Source organism: Dipodomys spectabilis, unplaced genomic scaffold (assembly GCF_019054845.1).
Source record: "Dipodomys spectabilis isolate Male_0828 unplaced genomic scaffold, ASM1905484v1 ptg000416l, whole genome shotgun sequence".
Classification (NCBI taxonomy): domain Eukaryota; kingdom Metazoa; phylum Chordata; class Mammalia; order Rodentia; family Heteromyidae; genus Dipodomys; species Dipodomys spectabilis.
Genome location: NW_024871093.1, coordinates 1696072 through 1711124, shown reverse-complemented (window position 1 = coordinate 1711124; position 15053 = coordinate 1696072). Strand labels below are relative to the sequence as shown.

Genomic DNA, 15053 nt, shown 5'->3' with positions numbered 1-15053 from the left:
TCATGACAAGTGACTTTGTTTTTCGTGGCTTGAAAATGAGCCTCCCTAGCTTTGAGCACCGCAGTCTCCTGTGGCTGAGGGACAGGCTCACTGGGCCTGGTACCCAGGGGATAAGGGGGAAGGGAGAGGTGGCTCCCTGGGCACTGACAAACTCACCGGTGCCATCACTTTTACCTTTTTGCTTCATGGCTGAGGCCTTCCTTTAATTTGCCTTTTGCTAACTAACTGTTCTGTAATTTTGTTTTGGACGGGCAATCTAGGAAATGACAGAAGCCAGAGAAAAGAAGAACATGGAATGTCCTAGAATATACCATTAGAAGGAATTTTCTACCTAGTGCCAACTATAATGAGTTAAGAGGGAAAAAGCAGAGGCTTTTCTCTGTATCCATGTGATAGCCAGGAGGCACAGGTTTTTATGGGGTTTTTAATCACAGCTTACCTACTGAAAACAGCAACAGTCCTTAAAACTGGGGACTATTTTAAAGACCAAGGTAAGAACTAGAAATATAACCCATCAGTCATTATCTAAACTTTGTTTTTTTTTTTTTGTTGTTGTTATTGTTGTCTTATTGAGAGTCTCACTATGCAGCTACTATGTAGTCCAGGCTTCCTCATGCTTGTGATTCTCTTGCTTTTTTTTTTTTTTTTTGTCGGTCGTGGGGCTTGAACTCTGGGCTTGGGTGCTATCTCTCAGCTCTTCAGCTCAAGGCGAGCGCTCTACTGCTTGAGCCACAGTGCCACTTCTGTTTTTCTAGTAGTTTATTGGAGGTAAGAGTCTCACACACTTTCCTGCCCAGGCTGGCTTTGAATCATGATCCTCAGATCTTAGCCTCCTGAGTAGCTAGGATTACAGGCCTGAGCCATTGGCACCCGGCTCATCCTCTTGCTTCTTAAGAGTTGGGATTATAGGTATGTGCCACCATTTCCAGAGAATGATCAGATCTTAATAATGGCTATTTTATAGGTTTAACCTGATCCTGGACAATCAGTTAAGGGTAGAGTGTCAACTGGTCATAGAGGACCTTTCTACTTAGTTCAAGTATATATATATATACTCTTGGACTGATAATGAACATGGAATTTAATTTTTCTTTTCTTTTCTTTTTTTTTTTTTTTGGGTCTGGTCGTGAGGCCTTGACTCTGGGCCTGGGCACTGTCCCTCAGCTCTTCAGCTCAAGGCTAGCACTCTACCACTAGAGCCACAGCGCCACCTCCGGCTTGGAATTTAATTTCTAAACCCCTAAAATACTGAGGGTTCCAAATTATCAAGGGAGAAATAGAGGATACTATGAGCCTCATTTAAAAAAGTATTAAAGTTGTTTAAGATATTAAGGATGACAAAAGTTGAAAATATGGAATATAGTTTCTCAACCAACAAAGCAAGACCAACAGGGACTTCATTCTTCACAGCCTCTAATTCATTGTCCCTCCTCGTTAAGTAAGGCAGTTCTCATTGGCTTTAAAGACAGAATCACTTTAGTGCTCAATGACGGATCAAAACCTGCCTCTAACAGAGATTCATCTCATCAGGGCTTTCAACACGAGCTCCACTTCCATCAAGCCAATGGGTTCATGGTCACTGGCAGATTAAATTCCCTTTCTGGCAGGAGTTGAAAAATTCCCTCAACTAAGTACATGTAAAAAATGACAACAGTTTAATGACTCGGCTCCTGAGGAAACCAGATGCCAACCTCACACTTCATTAATGAATGTCCTGATCAGCAAAAGCCACAAGACTCTGGGTACCTTTTTAATTGTATTGTGCTTGCTGCTGGTGCCGCCCCTATCTGAGTTCTCATTGTGCAGAATGTCCAAAGCGGTCTCCCTCTCTTTGAGCTTCAACGCCTCAATTTCTGTCTTGAGTTCGTTGAGCTGCTCCTGCAGGTGCTTGCTCTTCTCCATATACTCCACTCTGCAGCAAAAGGACATGGTGCATCAGGCCTTGACAAACACTGAGGCATGGCTGACATGCTCTGGGACCCACAAGCTCTGTGTGGGGGTGAGACTCTTACCTCCAATTAACTACTTAAAAACCAGAAGTGGAGCTGTAGCTCAAAGTGGTAGTGCACCAGCCTTAAGCAAAAGAGCTCAGAGACCGTTTCCAGGCCTTGAGTTTAAGCCCCATGACAGACAAAAAACAAAACAACCCATTGGATGCTTCTTGTTGCTTTACATTTATCACAACCACATAAATACATACATCTGGACAACGGTGAAAGGAACACAGCAAATGCCACCACTGGCAGCTCTGAGTCGCTCATTTGCTTCTTAGCTATGACAGTCTGAAGAGATATACAAGCTGGCTTGGGGTGGTCCACACTGGACTCCACAGAGACACATTCCCAGAGGCTATCCTGAGGTAGCACATATGGGTGTAGGGTTTTAACCCCTGGTCTGCTCAGCAACTGTGTACTGCTGAGTGAGCTCATTAACTAAGTCTGTCCTCATTTATGAAATGGGAACACTAACATCTCTTTTGATGTCAGTGTGCTATTTGTTTGCTAGCAGGAATTAAAGGAGACGAGAGCTAGAAAATTGTGGTGCATGCATGTGCATTCTGGGGAACCACTGGGATTGTCCTCTGCCAGCTATGGCACCATTCACTAGCTTCTCTGGCTCTGAGAAGGAGGGGGCTCACTTCCACCTCCCCCACAGGAGATCGCTGTCCTGTGCAGCAGACGGACCCTACCTGGCTGCTGGATTTCCTCAAGCCAAGTTTCTTGTCTCACCTTCACTCTTAGGCACACTGCAGATGCCAGCTGCCAAGAACATGGCCAGGAGACTGCCACATGTAGTCCCAGGGGAACAGCACTCTGACTGACCCAACAACCTGGTCCTATTCTTCAAAGTTAAGAGCTGTTATAAACTCCAGGCCACCTAACCACCAATCAAGTGTTATTTCTATTTTTTTTGTGCTGAGCCTGAGGCTTAAATTCAGGTCTTGGGTGCTGTTCCTGAGATTCTTTTTCTCAAGGCTAGTGCTCTACCACTTGAGCCACAGTATCACTTCTGGGTTTTTCTGAATAGTTTTGTTAGAGAGAAGAGTCTCACAGACTTTCCTGCCTGGGCTGACTTCAAAATGAGATTCTCAGATTTCAGCCTCCTGAGTAGCTAGGATTACAAGCATGAGCCACCAGTGCCTGGCAGTTTCGAGTGTTATTTTTATCCTGGAAGACTGACTGCTGATCTGCTGTGCTTAATTTCTAATTAGGAAACTCATCTTCCAGAGGGGGGACAAGAGAGCAGCCCTTTGCAGAGTTGGTGACAGGCTGCTATGATGACCTTCCTTATCCCCAGGCCCTGATCCATTCACTCTTGTTCACAGCTGCCCCAAGCAGGCCATGAGGGACTACGTACTTTTCTTTCTCTATCTCCATAGAAAGCCGCTTCATGTCAGTATCCTTGAAGTCGAAAGACAGGCTGTCGCCAGTGAGGTTGAAGCTGGGTATGTCCGGAGGCAATGGTGCTGGGATTGGGTTCATGGGCTGTCAGTGAGAAAGCTTCCAATTAGGAGGTTCGAGTTATACAAGACCATGCTGCCAGGTGACAGGTACCAAAAAAACCCCACCCCAAAAGGATGAGCCCTCTCCCCTCAAATCTGACCATTTTCATGCTCATTCAAATCAAACACAAGCTCCCCCTCCTCCCCCACTGTGCACTTGTTCACTAAGGAAGGTCCTGGGCCAGTGCTAGGAGCTGGAAATGCAGGACGCAAGTCAGAGTCCTTGGCTCTAGGCAGCTGAAAGTCTTGTTCAGGAAACAGATGTGTTCACAAATCCTTGCAGTTAAATAAGGTAAACACTGTAGTCAGGGAAGGAACAGAGACAGAGGGGGCTGGAGGAAGTATGCTAGGAGGAATGCTGCTTCCGCTGGAATCAGAGAATGTGCCAGAAGAAGAAGGGTGCCAGGCAAGAGACACGACAGTGGGTAGGGCAGAGTAACCAGTGATAATGCTAGGCATCTGCAGTGCCCATGTGGGCGCTGGAGGCTGGCCCTGGGTCGGGAGGGTTTGCTGACCAACCGTGGGGCTTGGATTTGGAAGACAGAACAAGAGGAAGCACAGGATGAAACCATTAGATTTGTGTTTAGGGCTTCTCATCCCAGAACAAAGGGTCATCTAAAATATGGCCCTGATCTGCTTCTCCAGCGCCTCCTGTTATTTGCGCTGCTAAATCATAACCAGCTACTCATCCCTGACCAGGCTGCCTTCTTGCCTTAGCACTGCTGCCTGTGTTGCTGTTTTTCTCATTCTGTTCTATCCTTTCTCCCTCTACCTCCCTCAGTTCCTTCAATCTCTCACCAAAACCAAAGAGTTTCCAGATCTCTAGGCCAAATTGACATTATTTTGTTATGCCACACACTATGAGCACGTTTCTGCAGTGACTCTTTCCACCTTGTAAACCATTCCCTTTCGGATGTGTCTTCTCCTTCCTACAGCCTTAAAGTTTCCCAAGGGCAGAATCTGCCTCCATTTCATCCTTAGACCTTTCACTGAGATTAGGATGGTGTCTGGGAGGGGGAGAGCCTCAAAACTTTCATTTGGAATGATAATGAAGCCTAATGCAAGGTATATGGATGGTGTCAGAAACAGTATTAAGTGAGAGCTTCTGCAATACAAGGGATATTGGTTGTTTTTTTTTTTATTCTCAATATTGAATATGTGGGTGTGTTCAGTCGATGAAACTTCATCAAGATATACAATGGTAATTTAAGTACTTCTCTTTACCTTACACACACACACACACACACACACACACACACACACACACACACACACACAATTATACTTCGTAAAAATTTCCAACTGGGTGTGGTGGTACATGCCTGTAATCTCACCTACTAGTAGGTAAAGAAGAATGAGTTTTGCGGCTGGCCTAGGGCCAAAGCATGAGACTCTGAAAAATTAAGCAAAAGGACTGTGTGGCATGGCTCATGTGCTACCGCACTTGCCCTGAGCAATCACAAGGCCTTGAGTAGTTCAATTCATAGTACTGCCAAAAAGAATGATTTTTTTCACCCCAGAAGTAATGTGTGGCTGTTTGGAGTCACACAGTTGGCTTGAGTTGTCTGTTACACACTAATAGATAACCAGGATCCAAAGTGACAGCAAATTGTTCATGTTCTCCCCTTCCCCTTGCAAATCTGGGTCCTCTGTGCCTCAGTGTTCTGGGCCATGTGTGAGATACAGCATGTATGTGCGTGAACAAGCTGTGTATCTGTGATGTGGGGACATCTGTACACTTGCCTAGAATATGTTCTCATCTATTCCCCTGGCTAGACCCCGCTCCCTGTCAAGAGCCAGCTCAGGTGTCACACTGATCCTCTCCTGCCCCAGGCGGGCTGTGTTTGAGGTACCTGTGCATACCTGTCAGGATCTACATTTCCAACTGCATGGTCTATGCGTGTGTAGAGCAGGTGTGTAAAGAGTTACTGAGTGAAAGACACAGAGGAAGGGAAGGGAAGCAGCTTCTACTTATTTCATGACCCCACTTAGCAGGAGTCAAACACTGAGTTGGCAGCTGGGTCTTGCATGGCAGTAATTCATTCTGAGGAGTGCCTTCGATCCTTCCCACAAAAGGATTGTGGCATATGGTATATACTCAGAGTTGAAGATTACATTCAACTCAGCATTAGGAGGTTAGGGAGCAAAATCGCTTGAGGCTAATTTGAGATCATGTTTTACTTAAGAGTAAGAAAAGCATTCCTGAGCTGGAAAACGGCCTGTTGCCTGTAATCTAGATAACCAAAGTGTTAACTACCTAGTCCAAGGCCAATAGCAGACCATGGGTGTCCCAGCCAGACCCTCGCTGGGGGGCAGCCAATGCCACTCTTTCCAACTTGTTTGCTTAAATGGTCAACCTAAAGGTACCGGCAGGTGAACCAAAGGGCTGGGAGGACAGGTCTAAAACAGCCGCAAGCGAGCTGGCCCCACCCACGCTCACCGGGTATGTGGGCTTGGTAGCAATTTCCAGGAGCTTCTGCTTGGCTCTCCGCTCTGCCTCACGGGCTTCCTGCAGGTCTTGCTTTAGCTGGTCAGCCTCCTTGGCCCTGCAGAGAGAGGAAGAAATGTCAGCTCCACAGCAGGCCATGCGAGGAGGTACCTGTGTTAATCCCAAGGATGGTATCTGATAAGGCAAATAGGAACAGCAGAGCAGGAAGGTTTTGCAGAAGTCAGAACTTCCAAGGTGACAACATGAATATTATTCATTTTTTCCATGTTTTTAAAATAATCTTATTAATTAATCAAAGCAGTGCTAAGATTTGAACTCAGGGTCTTGCACTTGCTGGGCCAGTGCTCTACTATCAAGCCATGCCTCTAGCCTATAGTTCATATGAACAAATCCCTCTCCTTGGCAAGGGTAAGGGTACATGAATGGAGGAAAGAAGGGTGAGCAAACACAGTCATTATACTTGTATATTATGTAAAAATTGAACCATGTAGCTGGGCACTGGTAGCTGATGCCTGTAATCCTAGCTACTCAGGAGGCTGAGGTCTGAGGATCATGGTTTGAAGCCAGCCCAGTCCATGAGCTCCAATAAACTACTCAGAAAAGCATGATACCATGGCTCAAGTGGTGGAGTGCAAGCCTTGAGCACAAAGAGGCTCAGAGACAGCACTCAGGCCCTGAGTTCAAGCCCCAGGACCAGAAAAAAAAAAAAAAAAAAAAAAGAACAACACTCAGTTTGATGTAGTTGTATCATTGCTAAATGACTCTATGTTCTTTTTTTTTTTTTTGGGTCTGGTCGTGGGGCCTGAACTCTGGGCCTGGGCGCTGTCCCTCAGCTTTTCAGCTCAAGGCTAGCACTCTACCACTTGAGCCACAGCGCCACTTCCCGCTCTTTTCTTTTTGCTTATGTGGTGCTGAGGAATCGAACCCAGGGCCTCAGGCATGCAAGGCAAGCGCTCTACCACTGAGCCACCTTCCCAGCCCTGACTCTATGTTCTTGATCACATATATGGTGTACACACACACACACACACACACACACACGCATGCACGCACGCACGCAACTGAGGGAAGCTAGGAGGAGGACACAGAATCAGAGGGAAACAGGAAAACATACAACAGAGGGGCCCATCAGCACTGGACATAGATGAAAATGAACTAAGTAACTCAAACGCAGCAATGGGAGGAAGGGAATGAGAGGGAAAAGAGGGAACAGCTTACACTAAGCACAAGGAAAGAAATGAAAATATCACCTGATGGAAGAAATAGTTGCACTGTCAAAGCTCATGGAATTCACAAACTTTATAGACCATGATAATCACAATTTGCCTTGTGAAGGTTAAAATGTGTTTGCAACTTTAAGTATCACTATTCCACAACAGTGTGAAATATATGAAACTTATGTAATCACCTAATCTCAATAAAAAATATTAAAAAAAAAACATGTAATTTGAGGGTAGGGATGGGAGAGGAAGTAGGAGAGAATGAGGGAAGGGTGACATTGGTCAAGATGCAATGTACCTATAACCTGACATATAGAATCCAAACCCCTTTGTACAACTACTTAATTAAACAAAATAAAACAAAACAAAAAAACCCACTGGCAAATCCAGACTGGAAGCCAGTGGGGAAAGAACCAAACAAGAAGTTCTTTGAGCCAGCTGAATGCTGGGATGCATGACGATAGTCGCAGCTACTCTGGAGGCTGAGACAAGAAGTTCACTTGACCCCAGGAGTTTGAGGTCAGCTTAGATAACATAACAAGTCCCTGCCTGGAAAAAAAAAAAAGTCCTTCGGTAATAGGTAGGGGCCTGATGTGCTCTTTTCTTGGTAATGGGTGAAGAGTGACTGGGCAAAGGAGAATATGAAGATCTAAAATGTTGATACAGGGCCAGACATGGTGGCACACATCTGTAATCCTAACAGTTGGGCTAGTCTGAACTAGAAGATCTGACAGGAAGATCCTGTCTCAAAAGCCAGAAACAGCCAGGTGCTGGTGGCTCATGGCTATAACCCTAGTGACTCAGGAAGCTGAGATCTGAGGATCACAGTTCAAAGCCAGTCTGGGAAGGAAAGTTCACAAGACTCTTAACTCCAATTAACAACCAGACAAACCTAGAAGTGGAGCTGTGGCTCAAAGAGGTAGAGCATTAGCCTTGGGCACAAAAGCTCAGGGTTATAGTGCCCAGGCCCTGAGTTCAAGCCACACACTGACCAAAAAAAGAAAACAAAAACACCCAGAAATGAGAGGTTGGAAACGTAGCTTAGTCAGTAGAGCACTAGCTGATAAGGGAGTGTCAAACATCAAGTTTGAGTCCCAGTCTCAGACCTAAAAAATAAAAGAAAAACCAGAATCAAAAACATCTTATACTGGATTACAAAGGGCAAAACATAAAAGAGTGAGTGTGAAACATGTGTGGGCCAAGCTCCCACATCCTCCCTGGGCAGGAGGATGTGCCCATCACTGATGGTATCTGTGTGCTGGTGCAGATCCTAGCCCTACAGGACAAGGGCTGGGTGTGGCATGCAAGCTGGCAGTGGGACCCAGTCTCGCATCAAACTCACAGGAAATGTCACCCTCACACAGAAGGAAAGGGACCTGAAAAAGGTCCCAGACAAGGAACCATATTCCCAGAATGACAAGCAAGGAGGCAGAGTGAAGAAAACTGCAGGGACTGTACCTTGTAGCTAAAGCCAAATTCAAGTGTCCTAAATCAATAGAGCCAGATGCTGTGGGGAGCGTGCCAGTGTTTATGTTAAAGCTGAACAACACAGAGCCTAGAACAGTTCCTGAGAAGTACAGACAATAGTCCCACCCTTCAACCTGATCACGAGCTGGGGCATCCTGGTCACAAAGAAAACCATGGCTCTCCAGCTCCATCTGTGAGGAAGGCTTCAGGAAAGTGAGCGCCTACTTTTACTTCAAAGGAAAACAACTGCTGCTTACCTGCCTTCCAAATAAAGAGAGGAAAACAACACTTTTTTTTAAAAAATACAAAAAGAGCCTCTTTGCATCTTGTCAGCTAAAAGTAGTCTATGGATACACTTGGTAATTTTATTGCAAACTCAGTTACGGAAGGGGCGGTTTGTGTATGTAAGTGTGTGTGTGTGTGTGTGTGTGTGTGTGCACGTGTGTGCATATGTGACCCCTGGGCAACAGAACTCTATTCCCGTGTCTTTCCGATAGCTCCAGCAGCCTGATAAGGAAAAGTCCTCCCCCACCTCCCTTCCTGAAGGAGAAGCATCTGGACACTGCTTCCAGCGCTGCTTCAGGGCAAGGCTAGGAACACACAGACCTAGTCAGGGTCCTAAGGCCCTGGCCTCCCCCTCACCTCCTCTCTGACTCCTCAGCCATCTTCAGTGCCAGCACCTCAGCCTCCAGCACCTTCTGCTCCATCAGGCGCTTCTCCTCCTCCGTCCTAATGGCCGTAGCCTTGATGCGCTGCATCTCCTGCTCTGCCTCTGCAGCCTTCTGGGCCAGCAGCTTGGCCTCCTCCTCTGTGATCTGAGCCTTCTCAGCCAACAGGTCAGCTGTCTCCTCAGACCTCATCTGCAGAGAAGAGTGTCTCAGCTGATGCAGGCCGGGGACCTATCTCCTCTCATCTGGCCTCCAACACACAGGGCAGCAAGAACCAGTTTCAGACTTCTTGGCTTTAACAAGGGTCATCTTCCCCCAGCACCACCCTGGCAATAGATCACATGCCACATCCATTCAGAAGAGCTCTTTAGGCTCCACCATGGAGAACAAGAGCAAGCATCCATTGGTTGTTTTTGGCAGTACTGAGGTTTGAACTCAGGGCCTCACATTTACTAGATAGCACTCTTATCATTTACACCATGCTGGGAGTCCAGCAAGCATCCTTTCTAGAGTACCCTCTTTAGGTGAGGCATATACTTTATGAGGGAGAAGAACAACTTAAAATTCTTCTCTTTCCCTTTAAATCAGTGGTCTAAAACCAAAGGAGGCTTGTTCTGGGGGCCCACATAGTGGAGGCAGGTGCCCTACCGATGAGCTACACCTATGGCCCTCAGCCCTCAAGGCATTTTTGGTTGTTTTTTTATTTTCTGTGTTTTTTTTTTTGTTGGTTGTGGGGCTAAACTCTAGGGCTGGGTGGTGCCCTCAACAGTTCAGCTCAAGGCTAGTGCGCTACCACTTGAGCTCAGTACTCAGCTCACTTCTGGTTTTCTGGTGGTTAATCGGAGATGAGTCTCACAGACTTTCCTGCCCAGGCTGGCTTTGAACCACAATCCTCAGATCTCAGTCTCCTGAGTAGCTAGGATTATAGGCATGAGCCACGGGTGCCCGACCCTCAAGGCATTTTTAACTGTCCTTAGGGTAGCTATAGCTATCAGTTGGGGCAGGAACATAGCTAATTATCCTAAGGAGAGGTGCCCCAGATGATGAGCTCCAGGGGTCAGTATTGCCGAAGCCACCAACCCCAGCTTTGAAGGAAATGCTACCCTGACAGAGGAGTTTGGAGGGACAGAAGCTCAACCTAATCTCCTTCTGCCAGCATAGGTTCCAAGAAAAGGCATCCACCTTTTACAAACAAGCTGAAACAACTGAGCACTGATGCTCATGCCTGTAACCCTAGCTGAGATCTGAGGATCATGGTTCAAAGCCAGCCTGGGCAAGAAAGTCCATGAGACTCTAATCTCCAACGAACCACCAGAAAGCCTGAAGTAGAGCTGTGGCTCAAGAGGTAGAGTGCTAGCCTTGAGCAGAAAAATCTCAGGGAAAATACCTAGGCCCTGAGTTCAAGCCCTGGGACTATCACCAAAAAAAAAAAAAAAAAAAACTGAAACAAGCTCAGTACTGTGGATCACACAACTCTTGCTACTTGAGAGGCAGAGATTGGGAATATTGCAGTTCAAGGCCAGCTTGGGCATATACGTTCAAGAGACTCAATGTCAATCAATAAAAGCTGGGCATGGTAGAGTATGCCTACCATCCCAGCTAAATAGGAGGCATAAATATGAAGAATGAGGTTCAGGCTAGCCCAATCAAACAGTGAGACCTTATTTAAGCACAAATCTCTGGAGGTGTGGCTCAAGTAGTAGAGTGTCTGCTAGCTAGCTCAGAGCCCAAGTTCAAACCCCAACATTACAAAACACACACACGCACACACTGACATAAAGTATATCAAAGCAAAGTCAAGGTCCTCAGGAGGTGTGATTCAGGAGTTCCCATGTAGCCTCCTGGGACTTGGACCCTCAGAAATCACCAGTGCTTCGTTGGCCATGGTTGCTTCTTCTTTCATCTGTAGCAGCCTCCTCTCCAGCTCATCCCTTGTGCGCTCAGCCTCCTCCCGCATCTGCTTCTCTCGAGCAAGGCGCTGCCGCTCCATCTGAGGATGAACAATGGCCGGGACTGAGTCCTGGTGCTCCAGAGACCCAAGAATGCCCAGTTTTGAGAGCTTCCCCTTTGGGAACCCTTATCATCCTTCACTTAAGTAGCCCGGGTCATGCTTGCTGCCCCACACGCTCTATCCTTATCAACCAGCCACAGAGTTGAAAGCTATGCCCTTTGGAGAAACTCCTACTGATGAGCAAACAAATGAACAAACAACAACAACAACAAACCAAGCTCACCACTTGTGAGCCACGCAGACCTTTCCCACCTCTCCCGGTTTCATCTGCAAAATATACTGCATCCATGGCTCCCACCCTATATCTCAGCCCCAACACAGCCTTGCCCAGCCCCGGTGGAGGCAACTCCTGAGCCAGGCAGGGAACACAGCCCCCATCCTTAAGGGAACAGAACAAAGCCTCCGCTGCCACCTGGATCACTGTGTTAATTGGGCCACCTGCCGAGCTCAATGAGGGGAACAAGTGGAGGACGTCCTTATTCTCTGTGATCCCTGGGTACTCCGCTGAGTTCAAAATGCACAAGCCAGAAGTGACCACTGCACTATTTTCTGTCTTAAATAATGAACATACATTTAATTATCTCTCTCTTGCTTTAATCTCATACCAAACTCTAGTAGTATAAGATTTCTAAGACGGCTGATTTTTTTCCAAATATGAAATAAAAACCAGTGCATTGGAACTTGAAAGAATAATGCCAAAGACAAGCAATAAAATTCTGTCTATTCTGGGCTGGGGATGTAGCTAAAGAGGTAGAGCACCTGGGCGAACAAGGGTGAGGCCCAAAGTTCGATCCTCAGTACTGACAAAAACAAACAAACCCCAAAACTTGTTCTCTAACCACCACCAAATTAAAATATTCATTTGTATTCTTCTCCATGGCTAGGCAGCCCCTTTAAATTCCTAGCACTGGACCTTTCTGGAGATCTCTGCTTTGATAATAAAGAAAATCTCATCTGCTAAGCAGTCTGTTGCTTACAAAGACCTTGATTACAATGTGCTCTCTGATCTGAGATAGAAAACAGGCATCACTGGCTCCATTTGATGGATGGGAAAACCAAGTCACACATGAAGCGTCAGATCTGGCTCCAAGGTCACTGTTCTGCTGGACCGTGTACACACTATTCCCTGCCAGGGCCCAGAGGCCATCATACTTCCACAGTCCTTGACGCCTTCAGATCTGTCACTTCTGAGCTTGGCTCTGCTGAGGACAAGGTCAAAGAGAGCTCTCTTTAAAGTTGCCACTATGACTCGATGCTGGCTTTGGAGCATTTCTTTGTCCAACAAAACCTATCCGATCATCCCCACAGTACCCCAAAGTGCACACTGATGGCCTGTTGTCCCAGAAAGCCAAGAGATGGACAGCAGAAGGGCCACTGGCATTTTACTCTAAATCTCAGGGCTGGGAGCCAGCCTCTCTGGGGGTTCCCAAGCAGAGAGCAGCACATAGGCTAATTATTACACCTCTGAGCTGGCAAGTCCTGAGGGCAGCTCACTGCAGCTGCCGCTACTCTATCTAGCAGTTTGCCCAAAAACAAAATTGATATTCTCAGCAGCAAAACCCAAATTAGCTGCGTGGATTTCAGTGAGTAGAGAAGGTCTGTGAGTAAAAAACAATGATGTTGTTCGTCCAGTCTGCTGAAAGGCCCTCTCCAGCACCTCCCGTGGCGGGTGCCATGCCCAGGCTGACCTGCAGGGAGGAAGTGCAGCCAGAGCCTAATTAGCATTCTGCAGCAAGCACTGAAATGCCGCCATGTATTCTATCATCATCTAATTAGAAAAGGGGAAGGCAGGGCAAAGGAGACAGTCAGGAAAAAAGAAAGATAGGTGGATGGAGGGATGAAAGCATGCCTGGCTTCCCTATCCCAAACTTGGCGCATCACACTTAAGTGGACAAATGACTAGAAAGGTTTCTTTTAGATGTGCTTTTAGAATGGACTGCTCATATCCATGGCTGACATCCTGATAAGATCCAACTGGGATAAAATAAGAGCAGATGTGCCTATGACCAAAAGACTCCTGATGACCCACACTACAGACTAATTCCCACGAGAAGACTTGCAAGGAGTCGTAGCACCAGCAAAAACTAGTCTTGCTTACCTGCTTTCTAGCCTTCTCCTCCCTGGCCTGGGCTTTCATCTGCTGAACTTCCAGAGAATCAGCCTTTCTTCTCCTCATAAACAAGTCATGGTTCCCGATACACAGCTGGAGAATCTGTGGCCACAGAAGCAGGAAAAATGTCAAACCCACAAATTGGTTTTGCTGCTTACCAGGCCACCTGTGCTACAGCATCCTGGGCTCTTGTGGGTGGCAGTAAACTTGAGGAGGAAAGCATGGAGTAATAGGCATTCTGCTGATGGCCTCTAGTGCTCTTGGCTCTGGACACATAAAATGAACACGCTTCAGAGAAGAGGAGGCAAAATTCACAAGTGAATTCAGATGTACCTCACTCTCTTAAGTCAAGATGTGGCTCTAGAGGTCAGGAAAGACAGGAAAGGTCATTGAGTAAGTTGGGCTGTTACAAAATGTTATTCATGTGGGGAAAAAATAAATGGGATCCTGCCCTCACACTGGACACAAAAACTGACTCCAAGGGGATTAAAGACATAAATGCAAAGGTAAGCATTAGCAATTGATACTAGAAAATAGACAAGAAATTCTTTACAATTAGGAAAATGAATGATGTCAAATAAGAAACAAAAAGCACATATGATTAAGAAAAAGTTTTTTTTTTAATATCTGTCAACATTAAAACTAAAAGATTTTGTTTTTCACAACATTATAAAAAAGAAAACAAGCCACACACTGGGAGATAAAACAAGTAAACAACCCAAGAGGAAAATGGCCAAATGACATGAAACAAGTACTCAACAGAAGTTGGAAAGATGATTTTGTCAATAAATATACACAAAAATATTCAACTTCATTACTAATTACAAAAATGTAAATCAAGACTGGGTGCTGGTTGCTTACACCTGTAATCCTAGGTACTCAGGAGGTTGAGCTCTGAGGATCACAGTTCAAAACCAGCCAGGGCAGGAAAGTCCGAGAGACTCTTAGCTGCAATTAACCACCAGAAAACTTAGTGGTGCTGTGGCTCAAGTGGTAGAGCGGTGGCCTGGAGCTGAAGAGCTGAGGGACAGCGCTCAAGCCCAGAGTTCAAGCCCCATGATGAAAAAAAAAAAAAAAAAAGTAAATCAACATGACACAGTGCCTGACATGTCTGAGACTCTGGGTTTGGTTCCCAGCATTGCTATCCCTCCTAAAACTATTAGTAGGTAAACTTAAACTTTAGACTTAATAGGTAAAGCTAAAGGGAAAAATGTATACCAAATAAGCTATCATTCTACACCTCATAAGAGGTTACTCTGATGAGGAAAGTTTCCTTTAAAAAGCAGCATTCAACAGGGTGCGGAGTGGTTCACATCTATAATCCTAGCTACTCAGGAGGCTGAGACTTGAAGATCATGGTGTGAAGCCAGCTTGGGAAGGAAAATCCATGAGACTCCTTTTTTTTTGGGGGGGGGGGGTCGGTCGTGGGGCTTGAACTCTGGGCCTGGGCGCTGTCCCTGCGCTCTTCAGCTCAAGGCAAGGGCTCTACTGCTTGAGCCACTGCGCCACTTCCAGTTTTCTAATGGTTTTTATTGGGGATAAGAGACTCACGGACTTTCCTGTCTGGGCTGGCTTTGAACTGTGATCCTCAGATCTCCGCCTCCTGAATAGCTAGGATTATAGCCT

At 46.2% G+C, this 15053-nt stretch overlaps 1 protein-coding gene across 3 annotated transcripts in view; it reads right to left on the bottom strand.

The window, feature by feature from the left end:
- The window catches only part of Nf2 (neurofibromin 2), a 99852-nt gene that overhangs the window by 20374 nt on the left and 64425 nt on the right, over window positions 1–15053 (bottom strand). For all 3 annotated transcript variants that reach the window (XR_006145485.1, XM_042667639.1, XM_042667638.1), the window contains exons 10-15: window positions 13416–13529; window positions 11174–11296; window positions 9281–9498; window positions 5943–6048; window positions 3358–3485; window positions 1747–1912 (exon numbers count right to left, since the gene is read on the bottom strand). Coding sequence is in view for 2 of the 3 variants with exons in the window: in XM_042667639.1 (XP_042523573.1) it covers window positions 1747–1912; window positions 3358–3485; window positions 5943–6048; window positions 9281–9498; window positions 11174–11296; window positions 13416–13529 (855 nt within the window). In the remaining variant the exon portion in view is untranslated. The remainder of the gene's footprint in view (window positions 1–1746; window positions 1913–3357; window positions 3486–5942; window positions 6049–9280; window positions 9499–11173; window positions 11297–13415; window positions 13530–15053) is intronic.